The sequence below is a fragment of the Halyomorpha halys genome, unplaced genomic scaffold (genome assembly GCF_000696795.3).
Source record: "Halyomorpha halys isolate HHAL.00 unplaced genomic scaffold, Hhal_1.1 Scaffold68.1, whole genome shotgun sequence".
NCBI lineage: Eukaryota > Metazoa > Arthropoda > Insecta > Hemiptera > Pentatomidae > Halyomorpha > Halyomorpha halys.
In genome coordinates this window covers 1,876,394-1,893,998 of record NW_027116161.1, presented here as the reverse complement: position 1 = coordinate 1,893,998, position 17,605 = coordinate 1,876,394, and the positions used below count along the sequence as shown (strand labels likewise).

Below are 17,605 nucleotides of genomic sequence, written 5' to 3'. Positions count from 1 at the left end.
GTACTTTATTATGAAACAGGGCCAGGTAGTGGAGTAAGCTGCTTATTTAGGCAGGAACTTCCTAACTTCGGGTAAGCTCTTATCATTCATACAGATATTCCTCAACCTTAACATTGGACTTAAAATGATTATTTAATTGCAGGTAAAATGGCATTTACGTCATCAGCAACTTCCACCTACTGAAAAATTATTGTTCACATTCGAATAAATTAAAATTTGCAGTAGCTAAGAATATAATTTTATAAACTGGATCTGGAGTTATTTTTAACTTATTTAACTACATTTTTTATATGATGTTTTATTCAAGTTTAACGTAGATTTTGTCTTTTTGAAAAAGAAGAACGAAATAGGGATCTTGATTTGATTTCAATAAAATTTTATCAACTTTTCTTTTATTTCATTCTTTGAACTTTTATGATTTTTTGCCAAATCTATAAAAGTTGTTTGATTTACTTTCCAGATCTAAAGTTACTCAAGAAAGAAAAAAAAAAGAAGATGAAAAGAATTTTCGTACTATTTTACGTGAGTAAATAATCACTAAATTTATAATCTTAGGAATAGAAAATATTAGGAAGAGGTAATTGCAGGGTTATTGGGATGAAACATTACCAGATGTGGATGCACGAGTAATAATTTATATTTGAATAAAATTAATTAAGGATTATTACATTGATAATTTTATTATTATATAAAGTTATACTATATACCTACATTTCATGTAATAAGATTTGGACAATTTATTTGGTGTTGTAGCTTTAATTTTAACACAATTGAAGAGTAGCTATTGACATTAACATTTTTATTGATAGATTTATTTATTGATAGATATTACAATCTGCCACACAGTTGTGGGCAATAGGTAATAGTGATGAATGATCTCGTACATAATAAATTTAAAAAAAAAAAAAATATGTACAAACAAAATAATAAACAAGATGAACATAATCAAACTATCTGTATGAAAAATAAATAAATAAAATAACATAATGATAAAATAATTAACATTAACATTCAATTTCTAAAATTCGCATTTTATTTTTTTTATTTATTTATTTTATTTTTTTTTTTTTATGGCTCTAGTCATCCATTGAGGATCAATACAGACCCAGAGTGGTGATGCCAAGATTCATTTTTCAGGGCCACTGATAAATAAATATTGGCTGACCCAGGTGGGAATCGAACCCACTAGGACAATCTCCCCAACGTGCTCAGCTATTAAGTCCTCAGGTTTATGTGTGGCCTAACCAAGATGTAATATGCCAAAGTATTCCCAATTTTTGTTGTTTTCTATAATCAACCATTTTTCGTTATGAAATAATTCGAATTATTGTTCATTATGGATTACGTTTATCCTGAATTCTTCCTTGCTAGATCTTGTTACATCGATTCCCTCACGTATCAACGTCTACGTAAGTGTAAACTTGCTATATTTTTCTAGCAGTTTAAAAACATTCGTAAGAAATTACGAGCTAACAACGACATGATAGAATAGAAATTAAATATCTCTAGTGCCGCTTATATATCTGGTATAGAATTACAATACAAGCCGTGTTTACATATGTACAAATTGAGCCATGATAGTTTCCGACTTAAGACAGTTGTAGAAAGTAAACGTCATTAAATCTCATAATGATCATTTGATTTATGACCTTGTATAAAATCAAAGCGAGTTGATTAATAAAAATTCATTAATAACAAATTTTTTTTTTGTATCCTTTCTAAAAATTATTTCGTGAGTAGTAAACGGAAAAATGGATATTTCATCAAAAGATAGATGTACAATTTAAATGCCTTTAAAAGTTGTTATATGGAAAAATAGTCTATGAAGGGAAAGTTTTATTTTTATTTTGAACAGTTTTTTCTTCCATGTTTGAAAAATACGGATTTTTTATTGTGGTTCCCCTACAAAGTACGCGGCAAGTAGCCTACGCGGACTTAATATACTTATGGTCTAATCGGACCTTCTCATTTCAAGCACTTACAATATTTTTTTTTTTATTACTAAATTTTTTTATTTATTGATAGATATTACAATCTGCCACACAGTTGTGGGCAATAGGTAATAGTGATGAATGATCTCATACATACTAAATTAAAAAAATAATAATAAAAAAATAAATAAATAAAAAAACAAAAACAAAATAATAATAATAAAATAAAAAAAAAAAAACTTTCTTAAAATATATACAAACAAAAGAATAGGCAAGATGAACATAATCAACTATCTGTATGAAAAATAAATAAATAAAATAACATAATGATAAAATAATATATACAATATTTACACAATCGACCTGAGGATCCGTGAGCCCACTCTGTCCCCCACGTGTGGGGGGTAGAGCAGAGCTCAAGAGATCCCAGCGCATCCCTCTCGCCGCATCACTGGTAATGGGCCAGTGGAGGCTGAGCAGGTGCGCTAAACTTACAATATTGTTACTGAATACCAACACTGTCATTCAATTTTTTTAATTAAAAAAAAAATAAAATGCTGCAATATAAACTGTAATTAATAGATGCTAACATAAAAATTTTACAATATTTTATTGAGAACTCGTCAATCTTCCGCAGACCATATAAAACAGCAATAATAATTGATAGGAAATAAAATAAATCACTATTTTTTAAATATTTTGCTTTCATTTCCAATTATGTTGGTATTTAAAAAATATATTTATAAAATATTTTACTAAAACTGATAAGGCGCACAGGGTTGAAAACCCCTAATTTAACCTAATTTATTAGTGATTTTTTTCCAGCTGAATTGACGATTATATCCACTGTATATCTCCTTCTTTACGTCCCATAATTAATTTTAAAGTATAGCATACTAGGGTTCCAAGTATCAAATTGCGACCATCCTTCTTTCATTTTTTTTTTCATTTTTTAAATCAATAATTAATTTAAAAATGCCAATGAGGTAATATTTTTGTCCATTCAGTTATTAGCTTTCGCAAAGAGCCAAGAAAACTTCACAATGGAGGACTCCGCTCTATTCTTCAGAATGGAACCAGGTAGTTATCAATTATCATAAATTTTCCTAAGTAATATTTTCCATAGAATGTTTTTTAAATTTTTTGTTTTTGTAGGTGATACTGATCCGGAAACTGATAAATCAGTACAAAACATCATTTCTTGGTTACAGAAGAGATATAATTTCGGTCAGAGGAAAGGTAATTATCACATGGAATTTGCTAACATAATAGTCATGCCGTTTTTCAATTTCAGGCGCTTTTTAAATATTGCTCGATTAATCTATCTTAAAACCTTCTCTTCCCGTTTCAAGCTAATATTTCAATAGTGATAGTCGCTCCCCGGGGGTCTTAGCTGGGCGGGTCCGGCGGGGAAGGATTGCCTTTTTTGTGTTATGATCTCTTGTGAAAATGTGACATTTCGTACAACGACCAACCCACTCGCTATAATTGTCTGTTTGAATTGTCTGTTGTATAAAAGTCAGGCTACCATGGAGGGCGGAAGTGGAGGGTTTCACGTTTGATTTATTTAATCTAATTATGCATATTTAACGAGAAATGCATATTTGAATAATTTTAAATAAGAACAATAAATATTTTTTTTTTTTTTAATAATTTATTTATTGTTATTTACAACTGTATAACATATATACAACAAGTAAATTTGCTGTAGGTGAGATAGTGACATGATACAAACATGTGGAGAATCTACCCATTAATAGAACTCCAATAACATTTCTAGAGGAGAAGATCCCGAGGCCATCTTCTTTTCAGACGCCTAGGAGGATTATTAGGTAATGAAGAAGTAGTAAGGTTAGAAACTAGAGGATTGTGTTGGTTAGGGAGTTTATAATGGAAGGATTGACATCTGGTTCGGGCTAGATTGGTTACATTTGGAACACTAAGGTCTTTATAGATGATTTTATTTGTGACAAAGTAAGGAGCGTTGAGGATATTACGAAGGATTTTGGATTGTAAGGATTGGTACGAGAGGAATTTGATGGTTTAGTGGAGCCCCAAAGCTCAACTCCCTATGTCCAGATAGGCCTTATAATAGTCATGTAGATCAGTCTTTTGTAATGGATTGGCAATTTAGACCGTTTGTCTAGTAAATGTTGTAATAGTCGAAATCGGCGAGCAGTTACAATAAATATTAAAATGCAATATCAGATTTAAAATTACATATTAAAATCATTAGTTCGTTTTTGACTAACGTAACGAATTGAGGAAATGACGCTACCTTCATTTCTTAGAATAAGGACTTCTTTTTTTTGGATTTCCTGGCTTTCCATCTTCCTTTCTATTCCTCTTTAAACAACGCAGTTGTTTAAATTTCAGACTGTTGGTCTCTTTCTTAACAAGTTATTTAAAATGTAGTAAGTGCACCGTTTTCTTTATAGTTGAAATCTTTGATCGAGGAATAGGATTGATAAAGATGGGGATAGGGAGTGTATGAAACTATCAATATTAGTATAATGCTAAGCAACTATCTTAATAAACATTTCCATCTTAGTTTTTTGTCAACTAAACTCAACCAATTTCAAGACATAATTCGCGTACCAGGTCGAAGAAACTTTAAAAAAAAAGATAAATGTTTTTTACAAAAATATTAATAATATTTCAAATATGAATTATTCAATTGTCCTCAGCAACCTTGATCCGACACGATAATATTTATAACAATATAAATTGATTGATGATGTAGAAGGATCATTTTATAATTACATCAAATCATATAATATTCCATACTTTAAAATATATTAAGCGATCGAAAATTAGATATAAATATGTCACTGGCTAATTAATTTGTGTTATATGTGTTTTGTTCGAGTGGTCGAGTAGTTTTTAAAAAGCTATCTTTGATAGTTCTCCCTTATTAATTTAAAGTTTTAGTTTTTAAATATTTGTATCATAGGTATCGTTTTACCTAAACGCGGATTATACTGTATACACGGAATCAAAATTATTACAAAATTATCTACGTAAAATGCAACTAAACTGGTTTCACATCACCTTCACTAGTGAGGAAGCAATACAGCAACATTTTAAATAATTTTAATTTAATTTTTAAAATTAAGTAATTAAACCTGTACCACTACAACCCATGAAGGGTCAGGGGTTTAGTACTTTGTAAGGAAGTACTAGACCAACAGTTTTGCAAGGAGGTGATTTGGTTAGAATCACGCTCAACCATTTAATTTTTATTTCTCCGTAACAATTTCTTCCCCAATTCAAAAACTTCTTGTAGGTGCGTTAGGCTATCAGAAGCGATGGATTTTGACGAATGAGATATCAAAAGAAAGGGACTTTCATGGATAAGTGACAAATCCTAATTTAAATTCTTAATGATAAACTCCCTAACCACCCAAACCCACTAGTTTCTAACCTTGCTTCCTCTTCCATTCCTGGCAATCCTCCGAGGGGCCTGAAAAGAAGATGGCCTCGTGACCTTATATTGTAAAATGTTTTTAGAGTTCTACTACTGGGTAGTATCTCTACATGCTGTATCATATCATTATCATTATGTCATTATGATCAAATTTACTTGTTGTATTTTTTATACAGTTGTAAATATCAATAAATAAAAAAAATAAAAAAAATTCTTAATGAAATTTTAATTAAAGATATTAAAAAAAGAGAGAGGTTTTAAGATTCTGACAGCAAAGTCGGCGGATCGACACAAAACAAATTGGAATTTTGAAGATTCCGAAGCGTACACCAATACCAAAATATATTCATGTGGAACGTAAGTAAACCCTTGTGTTCTAAAGCCCAAAGATGAACTTTTTTGAGATTACGCACGAATTAGGCATTGGTCAAACCTCATTATAAGGTTAGTTTCCACAGCTCCATGGTTGCCCTATTATCATTAGGTAACTCACTACGGTATCGACACCAATAAATATTGTGTAAATAAGTCTAGTCACAAATAAGGTAAATTAAGTTTTTAGTTATTTATAATCTGTTCGTTTGCAGATATGTAAATAGTAATTAAACTTCTAAGCGTAGATAATTAATATAAGTTTACGGATAGATGATTCTTAACTATAAAACTGAAGTGATATTTTCCAGTGTGGTAACGTAATCACTTATTAGGTAAACTGCTTCTAAAAGATAGTGATTGTTAAGTATGCAGTTTCACCAATTGTATGTTGGCTTGATAATATTATATTTTTTATAGGAATGAGCATATTTAATCTAAAGGGGTAATTTAGTATTTGAATGTCTCAGCTGTTTTATTGCATATTTTGAGATTTTTTAGCACCCATGTTATATGCTTCTTTTTACTGGATATTTTATGTCATTGCTAATTAAATGGCATATTTTGCGGGTTTGTACTACATAAAAATCCTGGCTTTGAACCTTTGATTCATAATTGACCTTAAACCTTGAAAATTTTCAGTGAGAAATGAAATGGAATCAGCAAATGCTGAGTATGAATCAGGAACTCTGGAACCTCGTCCATTCGGTTTCATCCAAACGGAAACAACATCACCCACTCCAGAGGTTAGTCTGGATATCCAATATTTTTTTTTTTAAATCGAAGGTTAATTCAGTAAAATATATCTTACACTTAAATTGTTTTATTCATTTCACTAATAATAATATTTCTTTTATTATAACCCTTTCAGAACTGCGTTTAAAATTTCACTAATAAAGAATAACACACTAATTATTTATAAAATATAAAATAAAATATATGACATATTCTTTTGAGTTAGAGGATTGTCGAAAGTTGGAATAAATTACATCTAAATTTATATTTTATGAAAAATCAAACTTTTAAATCTGTATGTTGTTATAACAGATAATTTATTTGGATTAATGTGTAATACTACAACATTAAAGGAAATATATTCCAAAATTTCGGTACATAAAGTTATATGTAGTTAAAATATGGATGATGAAGTTATAAACTATCACCAAAGACAAAACAATACGATTATTTTCTTTATTATGAGAGATAGTTGACCGTGAATGAATTATACGAGGAGAATATGGTTGTGGGTGCGGTAAAAATAAAACACAAATAAGTTGATGTAACTTATTAAATCGTGCCTACGTTTCGGCTAGAGTTTCTAGCCTTCATCAGGGCTAAGAAAAGAACAAGATAACAACAATCAATGAATTTGGAAAATATAAACAGAATAATTTTACAGAATGGAATTAATAAAATAAAGTGATGAAAGAAGTGGAAAATAAAATGTATACATAGGTAATTGAATAAGTAGGTAAAATAACATAATTAAGGAAATAAAATAAAAATGAAGTTTTATAATGCAATGCAGTATGAATATATTAGTTATTAATAATATAAAAATTGAAATATGGAAAGAAACAGAAAATCGAGATAAAGAAAATATATGTAACCATAATAATTGATATAGAGGCAAAATATAAGTAAAGTTTAACAAAAGAAATAAATAGAAAAAAAAATTGAAAACAACAATAATAATATATGGTGAATATTTTTGATTATTTTTTTAAAATTAAGTTATATAAATTGTTGGAAAAATAAATATATATTTTTTTTGTGATCAATTCTTACTACAATAAGTAGTAAAGGTTTTCGATATATTAGTAAAATATTGGTTCTTTGGTGATAGGAAAAATGGGTTCTTTGTCTAACATTCTCAGTATTGAATGGAGTTGAAGTTCGTCTGATGAACCAGATTTTAATTTGGGAGTTGGGATTTTATGAAACTCGGTGTTGCTTTAGCGTACAGCCGTATGAAAGGTGAGCTTAAGATGGGTCTCTGACGTATGTAATTGCTTTATAATATTAACCCATTCTGATAAGCGACAGAGAAACACTAATTCTATATTTAAATTATTAATATATGAAGAGAAGATGTTTGGGAGTGCTGTAAGTGCAGAACACAAATAAGTAAAAGCAATCAGATCATGAGAGCTAAAAATAAAAAATAAAAAACAAATAATAAGAGGAATTACAGAACGATTAGAAAATAAAAAAAATAACTAACATTATAGATACGTAAACAGTTGTGAAAGACATGCGTAATCTAAGTATTATAAGAAGATGAAGGCTGTATGAGAAAAATAATATTGAAATTGGTTAAGAGGAAAGAACAAATAATAAAATACAAGAAAATCTAGTCAGTAAATATGTGTACAAAATAAAAATTATTTAAAATAAAGTCCTGAAAAAAGTGGGAAATAAAACGTATATTTAAGTAATTAAATATGTAAGTACAATAACAGGATAAAAATAAATAAAATATAAAGTTATATAATCCAGAAGGTATAAGGAAATATGAATATTTCAATTTAATTACAATTATTTAAAATTAAAGTCATGGGAAAAAAATGAGAAAGAAAATATATATAACTAATAAAATATGTCAATAAAATACTTGAATAAAATATAAAGTTATTAATTAGGAAATATGACAATAATAGGATGTGGTGAACATAACTTAATAACGTGTGTAAGGAAGAAGTAATAACAAAATAATAGGGAAGAAGAAGGGGTGTAAAAAAGAATAAATAAAACTTTAAAAAAGTACGGACTTGGTGAAGATCATAGGCAAGTACAGTGAGTGGCGCGTGTCTGCGGCCAATTTCTAAGTTAAAAAGATTCTTATGAATAGATGACAAGTTATAATCCACGGTATCATCTACTCATCCACTTATCTTTATTTATATATTTTTTTTTAAAGCCCCCTTCCTGGTCATTTCTGACATATGGTGAGGGGGAGTGTAAGAGGTGACCAACCTATTCTAACCATGATGAGGATTCAAGTCATTCAAATGAAAAAAAGTCTACCCAGGGTGGATTCGAACCGGCGCCGCAGTTTTCAAGTTGTCAAGAACACGTTGCTAAGGTTGCCCCTTAACCACCAGAGCTACGAACGGGCCCTCATCTATTTCTCTGTTCATCATTAGCTTATTAATTAAAACTTTTTTTACAAATTTTTATTTCAATACATTATTTCGTTATTAAAAAATACATTAAAACGTTTCAGTACCATCCTTCCTATAAATTATTGTACTAAAAAAAGGGTCAAAACAAATCCACAAAAAAATATGTCCAAAAAGGGGATTGTGAACAAATTTATTCTGTTATATTGAATACGGGGTTATAACCCCTTATAAGTGGTTCTCTGTTCTTTAATTTAAATTGATTAATACTAACATTAAATAATAATTCCATTTACTACTAAATTAAAAACTTGAATACAATTTTTTATTACAATAAAAAATGTGTAATTACTTTAAAACAGATGATGACAGGATATACAGGCTTGAAAAATACATCTATAATACTTGTTTCATTGTAAATTGTAATCCATTGTTCATGGAATGCGATTTCAGTATAATTGATATCTGACATGCACTTGATATGACATGAGTGTGCTTGTCTACACTCTCTTATTGGACATAATCTCATCAACAGTTTAACTTATTGAATGATTGATAAAAACTGATGATAATTTACAAAAAACAAAACATATATAAGCATTTATAATGAGGTTATAACTTGCAATAGCTCACTACAAAGGCATTTAGATTAAGCATATATGCAGATAATAATACTTCCAATCTATCAAGCAAATCCTGACGGTATGATAGCAAATGTCATTGAGTATACGATTGTATGGAACTAGGGTTTAACCGATTGTATTTTATTTATATTTTCAAATGGTAATTTACAACTATTATTTAAAAGATAGTATTTTTCAAGTAAGTGAAAAAATGTGATTTCTTGAATTAAAGGAATTGGAAATTTTTTAGTAGTAATTTGTAATATTTTATAAATATTCAGAAAATTATATTATAATCAATTAAATATAATCACGCCTATACTAATTAATATTATTCTGTTAGATTCTCTGTACCTCTTGGTACCCAGAAAAACTTGCATGTTTAATGTTTGAATATCGATGAAATTTATTTATTTTAAAAATCAACATAAAATAAACATAGTGCAATCAGCGACATTGAAGAAGTTTTTCAGTAAGATCATAAAAAAAAATTCCATTCATTAAATCACAATTCTTCAATTGTTGTCTAGTCTTAATGAATTTTTAGAGGTAAGGTATATTGTTTTATTAGATATATATAATGAGTTTTATAGGTGGCCCAGGTAGTATCATCAACATCGGAACCAGTTTCGAATAACGAGGTTTATCCACCGCAAGTGACGTCCCTCAACGTTCTCTGCCAGAAAGACAAGATGACTGTGGACATCGAGTTCTCTTCCACTTTCAATGGCATCATCTATTCTAAGGTTTGCTAAAAGTACTCTTTTCGGTCGCTTACACCAACAAGAATCGCTCCACTTACCACTAATGCCTGTTGAACAGATTCGATACTTAGGACTTCATCTTGACAAGGGACTTAGTTGGAGTCCACACACAAGACTGAAACGACAAGAAACTGCTCGTAGATCCCGATTGATACAACACCTTCTTGACAAACGCCCAAAACTTCCCATTCACAACAAAAACATTAGTATATATTATGATAATCAGACCAATTCAGACATACGGAATTGAGCCTTGGGGTTCTACCAAACCATCAAATTCTTCCCGTATCCAATCCTTACAATCCAAAATCATCTGTAAAATCCTTGATGCTCCTTATTACGTCACAAATAAACTCATCCACAAAGACCTTAACATCCCATTCGTTGTAGATTTGACCCGAAAAAGATATGCGTCTTTTCATTCCAAACTCCTTACCCATCCTAACCCATTAGTTCTTAATCTTTCATCCTTAACAATCCCTGATAACCCTCCGAGGCGTCTGAAAAGAAGATGGCCATGGGACCTTCTAATTTAAATTAATGCTTGAAGTTCCTTCCCAAGATTTTCAAGTGTAAATGATACATTCCACAGATTTACTTATTCTAATTATTACTTGTACAGTTGTAAATCGCATTAAATAAATAAATTTAAAAAATCACTAATTTTTTTTCTATTTTAACATAAAAGTAATTAAAATATGGATCAGTTCTGTGATTTTCATCAAATAGTTTTCTAATTACTCTCCAATTTCATTAATTTGTAACGTTGAGAAATCCATGTGTAACTGTATTGGTATTTATATCTGTTCTAACCTTGATCTTAATGTGAATGATGCTTGAATTGAGGTTCGAACACGGCAAAGCAATGCAAAGCTAGGCTATATACTAAAATTTGAAGGACATATGAACTTCAAATGAAATTAGATCACTGAAACTATTGGAATGCGCTATATCATAAGTAGAAAGAATGTCCCAATTTTTGAAGTATCTGATCCATTTATTTGTGTCAATGTTATTTCCCAGGATCACTATACTTCACCTGAATGCCGCTACGTCGTTACCGATTCCCAATCATCGAGGTACCGTTTCACTGTTCAGCTCAATTCATGTGGCACACAATTTGTCAACGAATTCGATAAAGGAGGTCAAGCTTACTTAGAGAACGTTCTGGTAATCCAAAACGAACCTGGAATATTAGAGGTAAGAGAGTTGAACTTTAAATACTCCTGTGATAATTACTGTCCAATCTTTGAAATTTTTAACGTCAACAGATCTGGGACAGTGTAAGAAGCGTGAGGTGCCTATGGGAAGGGAGTATTAGGCAGTCAGTGACTTCGGGGTTGAGTGTGGTAACTCCGAGCACAGAACTAGTTACCTTTAGTGGAGACACAGCTACAGCTAGATTGGAAATACAGGTATGTTTCTTTCCTATCACGCATTACTTTATTGATGGAAACAGCTAGATTAAGGTTATAATCACGTTGTTACAGACCGGACGTGGGCCTTTTGCGAACGCAGAACCTAAACCTGCCAATATTGGTGACATGATGACTCTGGTTGTGAAGGTAGAAGGCGATCCAGATCACCAGATCAGGGTTGGCCGGTGTATGGCCAACGGAGGAGGACAAGAATTACAGTTGTCTGACGATGCTGGGTGTCCTCTCAGACCTAAGTTAATGTCCGGTAAGATCATTCGTCAATAACCAAGTTGGTGTTTCCGTGTAGTGTTCCTTCACTGTAGCATGGTGAAGGATTCGCATACATAACTTTATGAACCTCTGAAATAAAAGTAACTTTAAAAGAAATATCCATAAAAGTCAATTCAGGTTATCTACGGCTAAACGAATTGTTTCCATTAATGGAATAATGGATTTATTTATAAAATGAACATACCTAGTTTAATTAGTAAGAAAAAACATATTAATTATTTATTATTATTCTTATATTATAATTATAATTATTATTCGTCATCTACCCGTAGGCTGCTGGTTACTTCCTTAATTCTCCCCACTTTGATTATCCCTCCTGCATTCGTAGTTCTAATACCCTTTCAAACTTCAAATCCCGTATCTTCGACCACCTTCTGTCCACCCAATTCCGGAAGAATAACAATTGACAAGGTTTATACATTTTCTGCATTTGATGCTTCAGTTTTTTGTTTTATACTTGTAAATATGTATATTAGCAGAAATTGTACCTTTCCATTTATTACTTTTAGTTTAATTGTATTTGATTTTTTATCATTCTTTTTTCTCCTTTTATTTATTATCAGAAGTTAGTCATCTTATGTTTTATGATATGACATATTATTTTGTTTTATTTTATATACTTTGTTAATTATTGAGGTTCATTTTTATCTTTTCGCATTCACTGTTTTATTATAGTTTATGACGTTTTATAATTTCATTTTTATTTTGTAATCTAAGGCTTTAAAGCCTAATTTTAACGCCTGTATATTATTATAAGGGGATCAATCCCAGAATAAATAAAAAATATTATTATTATATATATAGCTTTTAAGGGTAATAAGTAATTGAAATATACCACAGGGTACTGGATAAGGGTATTTGAATGATTGGAAAGGGGCTGATAAAACTTTAAAAATTCAGAAGGTATAAAGTGCTGGGCTTCGAGTATGTTTTGGTCATAACGTAGAGAGTTCTCAGAGGGTTATCTATGGTTTTCAGAGTTTTGAATTGAAGGGATTGGATAAGTTTGAAGTTCGAAAGTTTTAGTATCTCCTACATTTTTAGTCAAGGCGGGTCTGAGATTTATAACTTACAAATCTAATATAACTATAAATATAAGATCTTGCTTAGTAGCCTGTAATGATTGCTAAATCTTCTTTTAAAAAAAGTTCAATTTCTGGAATCTAAGTTGATCATTTCTGTACTTCAACAGTCTAGAAGAATTTTCAGGTCTTTTGATTTTCCCACACATTTTCAGTTTCTAGGTACAAAACGTTTAATTTGCGTTTAGATTTATGTTGTCACACACATAAGAAGGTCATTTAGGTAGTCTCTATAGTTGGTTAAACTTACGGCTGATTTCTTGTCTTAACTCAGCTATATGGATGGAGTGTTCTCATAAGACTGGTAAGTATGTCTTAAAAAAAAAAAAAGGCGAGAAGTCAATTTTCAATTTTCGTAGAATATAGAAGGAACTCGAAAAACTTGTGTAAGCCGCACACTGCGCACACAAGCTCAACTGTGTGTGTCCAATAGAAAATATTAAAAGGGATCAGAGAGAATTAATTAAGTAGTCAAATACTTTTTATTGTTTATTTTTTCCTTCTTAGACTCATAGAGTTGACAACACTCATAAAGTCTGATATAAATGATGATGTAAGATTCTCATTGAAATCAGGATACTGGTTTCCGCAATACTTTGAAACTGGTTCCTCTCAACTTTCAAAAAATTATTTGTTGCAACAGGGATGGTTCCTTTACTTCCGAACCTAAGACCTTTCAAATTATATGAATAACGTTTGCTATTTATTTTAAAATTCCACTGATATATATTTTTTTAAGATTCTATAGATAGGTTCAAATTTAATGTGGAATTTGACATAGCTTCATTTAATTATGTATATAATTAATTAAATAGTTTCAAGTAAATAATTATAGTACTACTAATTGTTGATAACCGTGTGGACGTTTATCAACTACTAGCAAAAAATCGTTAATAAATGATAACTCAGTGCCTACATACTTTTATAAATGATTCTGATGGATTTATTTCCTGATGTGTGATGAATAAATTTATTAACAGATTTAATTTATTTTTCAGCATTCGAATATACAAGGAGCCCAGATACAAACAGTGCTATAGCTTTTTCCTATTTCAGGGTGAGAAAAATGTTTTTATTTTTAAATTATTATATCATTATCATTATTATTATTTAATATAAACGGTGGATAAAATTTAATCTCGCATTTATTTCTTCATAGGCGTTCAAGTTTCCAGATTCAAACGAGCTCAACTTTGATTGCAATGTGGAACTATGCAAGAAACCTTGTGTCCCCTGTCAAGAAAATGGGTTGCACGTAAGTATCCATCGTATTTTATTTCGTTATCATAGTTATTCTCAATTTTTATTTACTTATTTTTAAATTTAGTATAAGTAAGCTCGTAGATTCCGATTGCTACAACACCTACTTGACAAAACGCCCAAAACTTCCCATTCACAACAAAAACATTATTATATATTATGATAATCAGACCAATTCGGACATACGAGCTCTGGGGTTCTACCAAACCATCAAATTCTTCCCGTATCCAATCCTTACCATCCAAAATCCTATGTAAAATCCTTGATGCTCCTCATTACGTCACAAATAAACTCATCCACAAAGACCTAGATATCTATTTCCTAGCAGATTTGACCTGAAATAGATATACGTCTTTTCATTCCAAACTTCTTCTCTATCCTAACCCATTAGTCTTTAATCTCTCATCCTTAACAATCCCTGATAATCTTCCGAGGCGTCTGAAAAGCAGATGGTCACAGGACCTTCTAATTTAAATTAATGTTTAAAGTACCACTATTGGGTGGTTCCTTCCTAAGACTTTCAATTGTTTGAAACATTCCATATATTTACTTATTGTATTTTTTTGTACAGTTGTAAATTACAATAAATACTTTTTTTTTAAATATTTAGAATTCGTCCTAGTAATAATAATAATAAAGATAAAAATTAGGTGTGCTGAGCCCCGCTAGCTCATAAGCAAACTCAACAAAAAGATTCGTAATATTATTTGAGTTCAAAGGTTTTTGTCCGATTCATAAATATTCATGTATGTATGATGTTTTGACAAATCGTAATAGTACTATTCCTATTTCTAAAGAAAACATAATGACAAAATATAGTGTCATTTTATTTATTTATTTTTTAAAATAAATATAAAAGTCTCAAATTTTTCTTAAACCGCATATAGTGTGAATATATGTCAGCTATATTAACAAGTTAGCATTGCAAATGGTGTAGTAACATTATATATGTTAATTTTTGTCAGGCACTGATTTGATATAATTATTTTCTTTTGCATATGTGCTCTTATATGATATTTGTAAAAAAAATATGTTAAATATAATAATTTGAATTTCTATATCTACGTGTGACTCTTTATATAATAGAAAAAGAAATTTACTCTCTTTGGCCTCATATACAGCAACCCAAGATATATACTTTTTTTTTAAAAGTATATTTATGAAGCTTATGCTGGGATTTTTGGATTGAATAAATATATGAATATATATTTTCCATTGAGATTTAAGATTTGAATAACATTATCTTAATCGGGGTCTTTACTGTAACGAATTTATTGTTTTTTCAGTTATTGAACAGCAATGTGTACAATCTATACAATTTAAATCAGTGAGAGATTTTTTTTAATTGATAGATATTACAATCTGCCACATTATTGTGGGCAATAGGTAATAGTGGTGAATGATCACATTCATACTAAAATAAAATAGGAATGAAAATAAATAAATAAATAAAAAAAATAAATAAAAGGGCTCTTAAAATATATACAAATTGAAGGATAAAGAAAATGAACATAATCAAACTATGTGTATGAAAAAAAATTAATATAATCTCTAGTCACAGTTACACTCTTATATACAATATTTACACAATCGACCTGAGGATCCCTGAGCCCACTCTATCCCCCACGTGTGAGGGGTAGAGCAGAGCCCATAAGATTGTGAGCGAATTAACGAACAACTACGGGGCAATTGTCAATCATTCATCTCATATTTAAGATTATAAATCATCTTAAATTGTTTTTTAAATATATATGTTTCTTTTTTCAGCATCAATGGACTAACCGTAATAAGAGAAGCTTTGAAAATAACAGCTCCGAGCAGAACAATGTTTTCTCAGTCAAAAACAGCCTTTGGATGATGGTACCCCAGCCCAAAGTAACAGGTTACAGTTTTTATTTTTCATTTAATTAGACGATAGATTTCCCACGACAGTGAAAAGAGGAATATTTGATAATCTAAATTTAACTTGGGGGCGTTGACTTTTTTCATTAAGTGGCGGTCCCGCAAAACGAAAAATTGATCCCAGCATAATTAGAATAGGTTGGTCACCTGTAGATAACTAGGCTAACATCATCTTCGCTGTGGATTGCCTTTAAAAAAAAGTTGACAAAATGTTCATTATTAATTTGAATGGATCTTTGGATTACTGAGCACTTAAGGATTATTATGATCTCGTCTAATGACAGATCTTAAAATTATTTCCTTGATTTTGTTGAAATGTTCAAGCATAGTTCAGTGAAGAGTGCAATTGATTCAACTGATTTTTGAAGCTGTAGATGGTTGATCGAACTATTATATCTTCACTCGAATTTCGGATGTATATACTTATTTTAGTAAAAAGAATACGGCTTAAAAAAATTAAGGATGATTTCTAAGACGAGCTCAAACGACCATTGGTTTAGGAACTGCAGACATAGATCGAATTATATTCCTCGTTTCCACGTATTTTATCTTTTTAAGTAAGAGTATATTTATAGTTAATTAAAACTAATTTTTTTTCACAGATTCGAAAGTATGTGTAACTACATCTACATTCTACATGTGTTCATTTGCGATGTTGTTGCTAATGATGTCAACAATTACCGTTTCTCTCCGCTTGTATTTGTCCAATAATAATACCAAAGGACGGATCTGACCAAATACAAATCTAAGGAGACACAAGCCGACCTCAAAACAAGACTGAACAGATATACATCTTATAAATATATTATACTCGTAATGTAAATACTGTAAGATTCGTTTAGTATATCAAGTTTTCCTTGAAAAGTTTTATTTTATATTTCATGTCCAATAAATGTTTTTTTATGTTTGAATCCATTTGATTCACATTTATTTTCCGCCTACCTACAAAATATTTAATAACCTTATTTTCAATATTATTTTTTCTAATGAAGTGTAGACAGTTGACCTTAGATTAATAATTGGAGAAGATGGTCGGGGTTGCGGTCAGTAAAAAGAACATAAATAAACAAAAAATAATTTATTTATGTCGATGTTTCGACCTGAGTTTCAGGTCTTTATCAGGGAGCTTGAAGCAAAGGAGTCAATCTAGCTAGGCCAATCTGGACATATGGAGTTGAGCTTTGGAGCTCCACAATACCTTCCAATTCCTCTGGTATTCAATCCTTACAATCCAAAATCTTCAATGCTCCTTACTTTGTCACAAATAAAATCCTACATAAATGACCTTAGTGTTCCCTATGTAACCAATCTAGCCCGAGCCAGATATCACGCCTTCCATTATAAACTTCCTAACCACTCAAGTGCCCTAGTTTCTATACCTTGTATCCTCTTCCATTCCTGACAATCCTCCGA

At 30.3% G+C, this 17,605-nt stretch overlaps 1 protein-coding gene across 1 annotated transcript; it reads left to right on the top strand.

Moving 5' to 3' along the window:
* Positions 1-299: 299 nt before the first annotated feature.
* On the top strand, positions 300-17,103 carry LOC106692707 (cuticlin-6). The gene is made up of 12 exons (XM_014438803.2): positions 300-522; positions 2,939-3,011; positions 3,087-3,170; positions 6,373-6,476; positions 10,069-10,221; positions 11,263-11,439; positions 11,511-11,654; positions 11,730-11,922; positions 14,029-14,087; positions 14,190-14,285; positions 16,058-16,172; positions 16,795-17,103. Exons 1-12 carry the CDS (start codon positions 415-417, stop codon positions 16,923-16,925), a joined length of 1,437 nt encoding a protein of 478 aa, XP_014294289.1. The 5' UTR covers positions 300-414; the 3' UTR covers positions 16,926-17,103.
* The last annotated feature ends 502 nt before the right edge of the window (positions 17,104-17,605 follow it).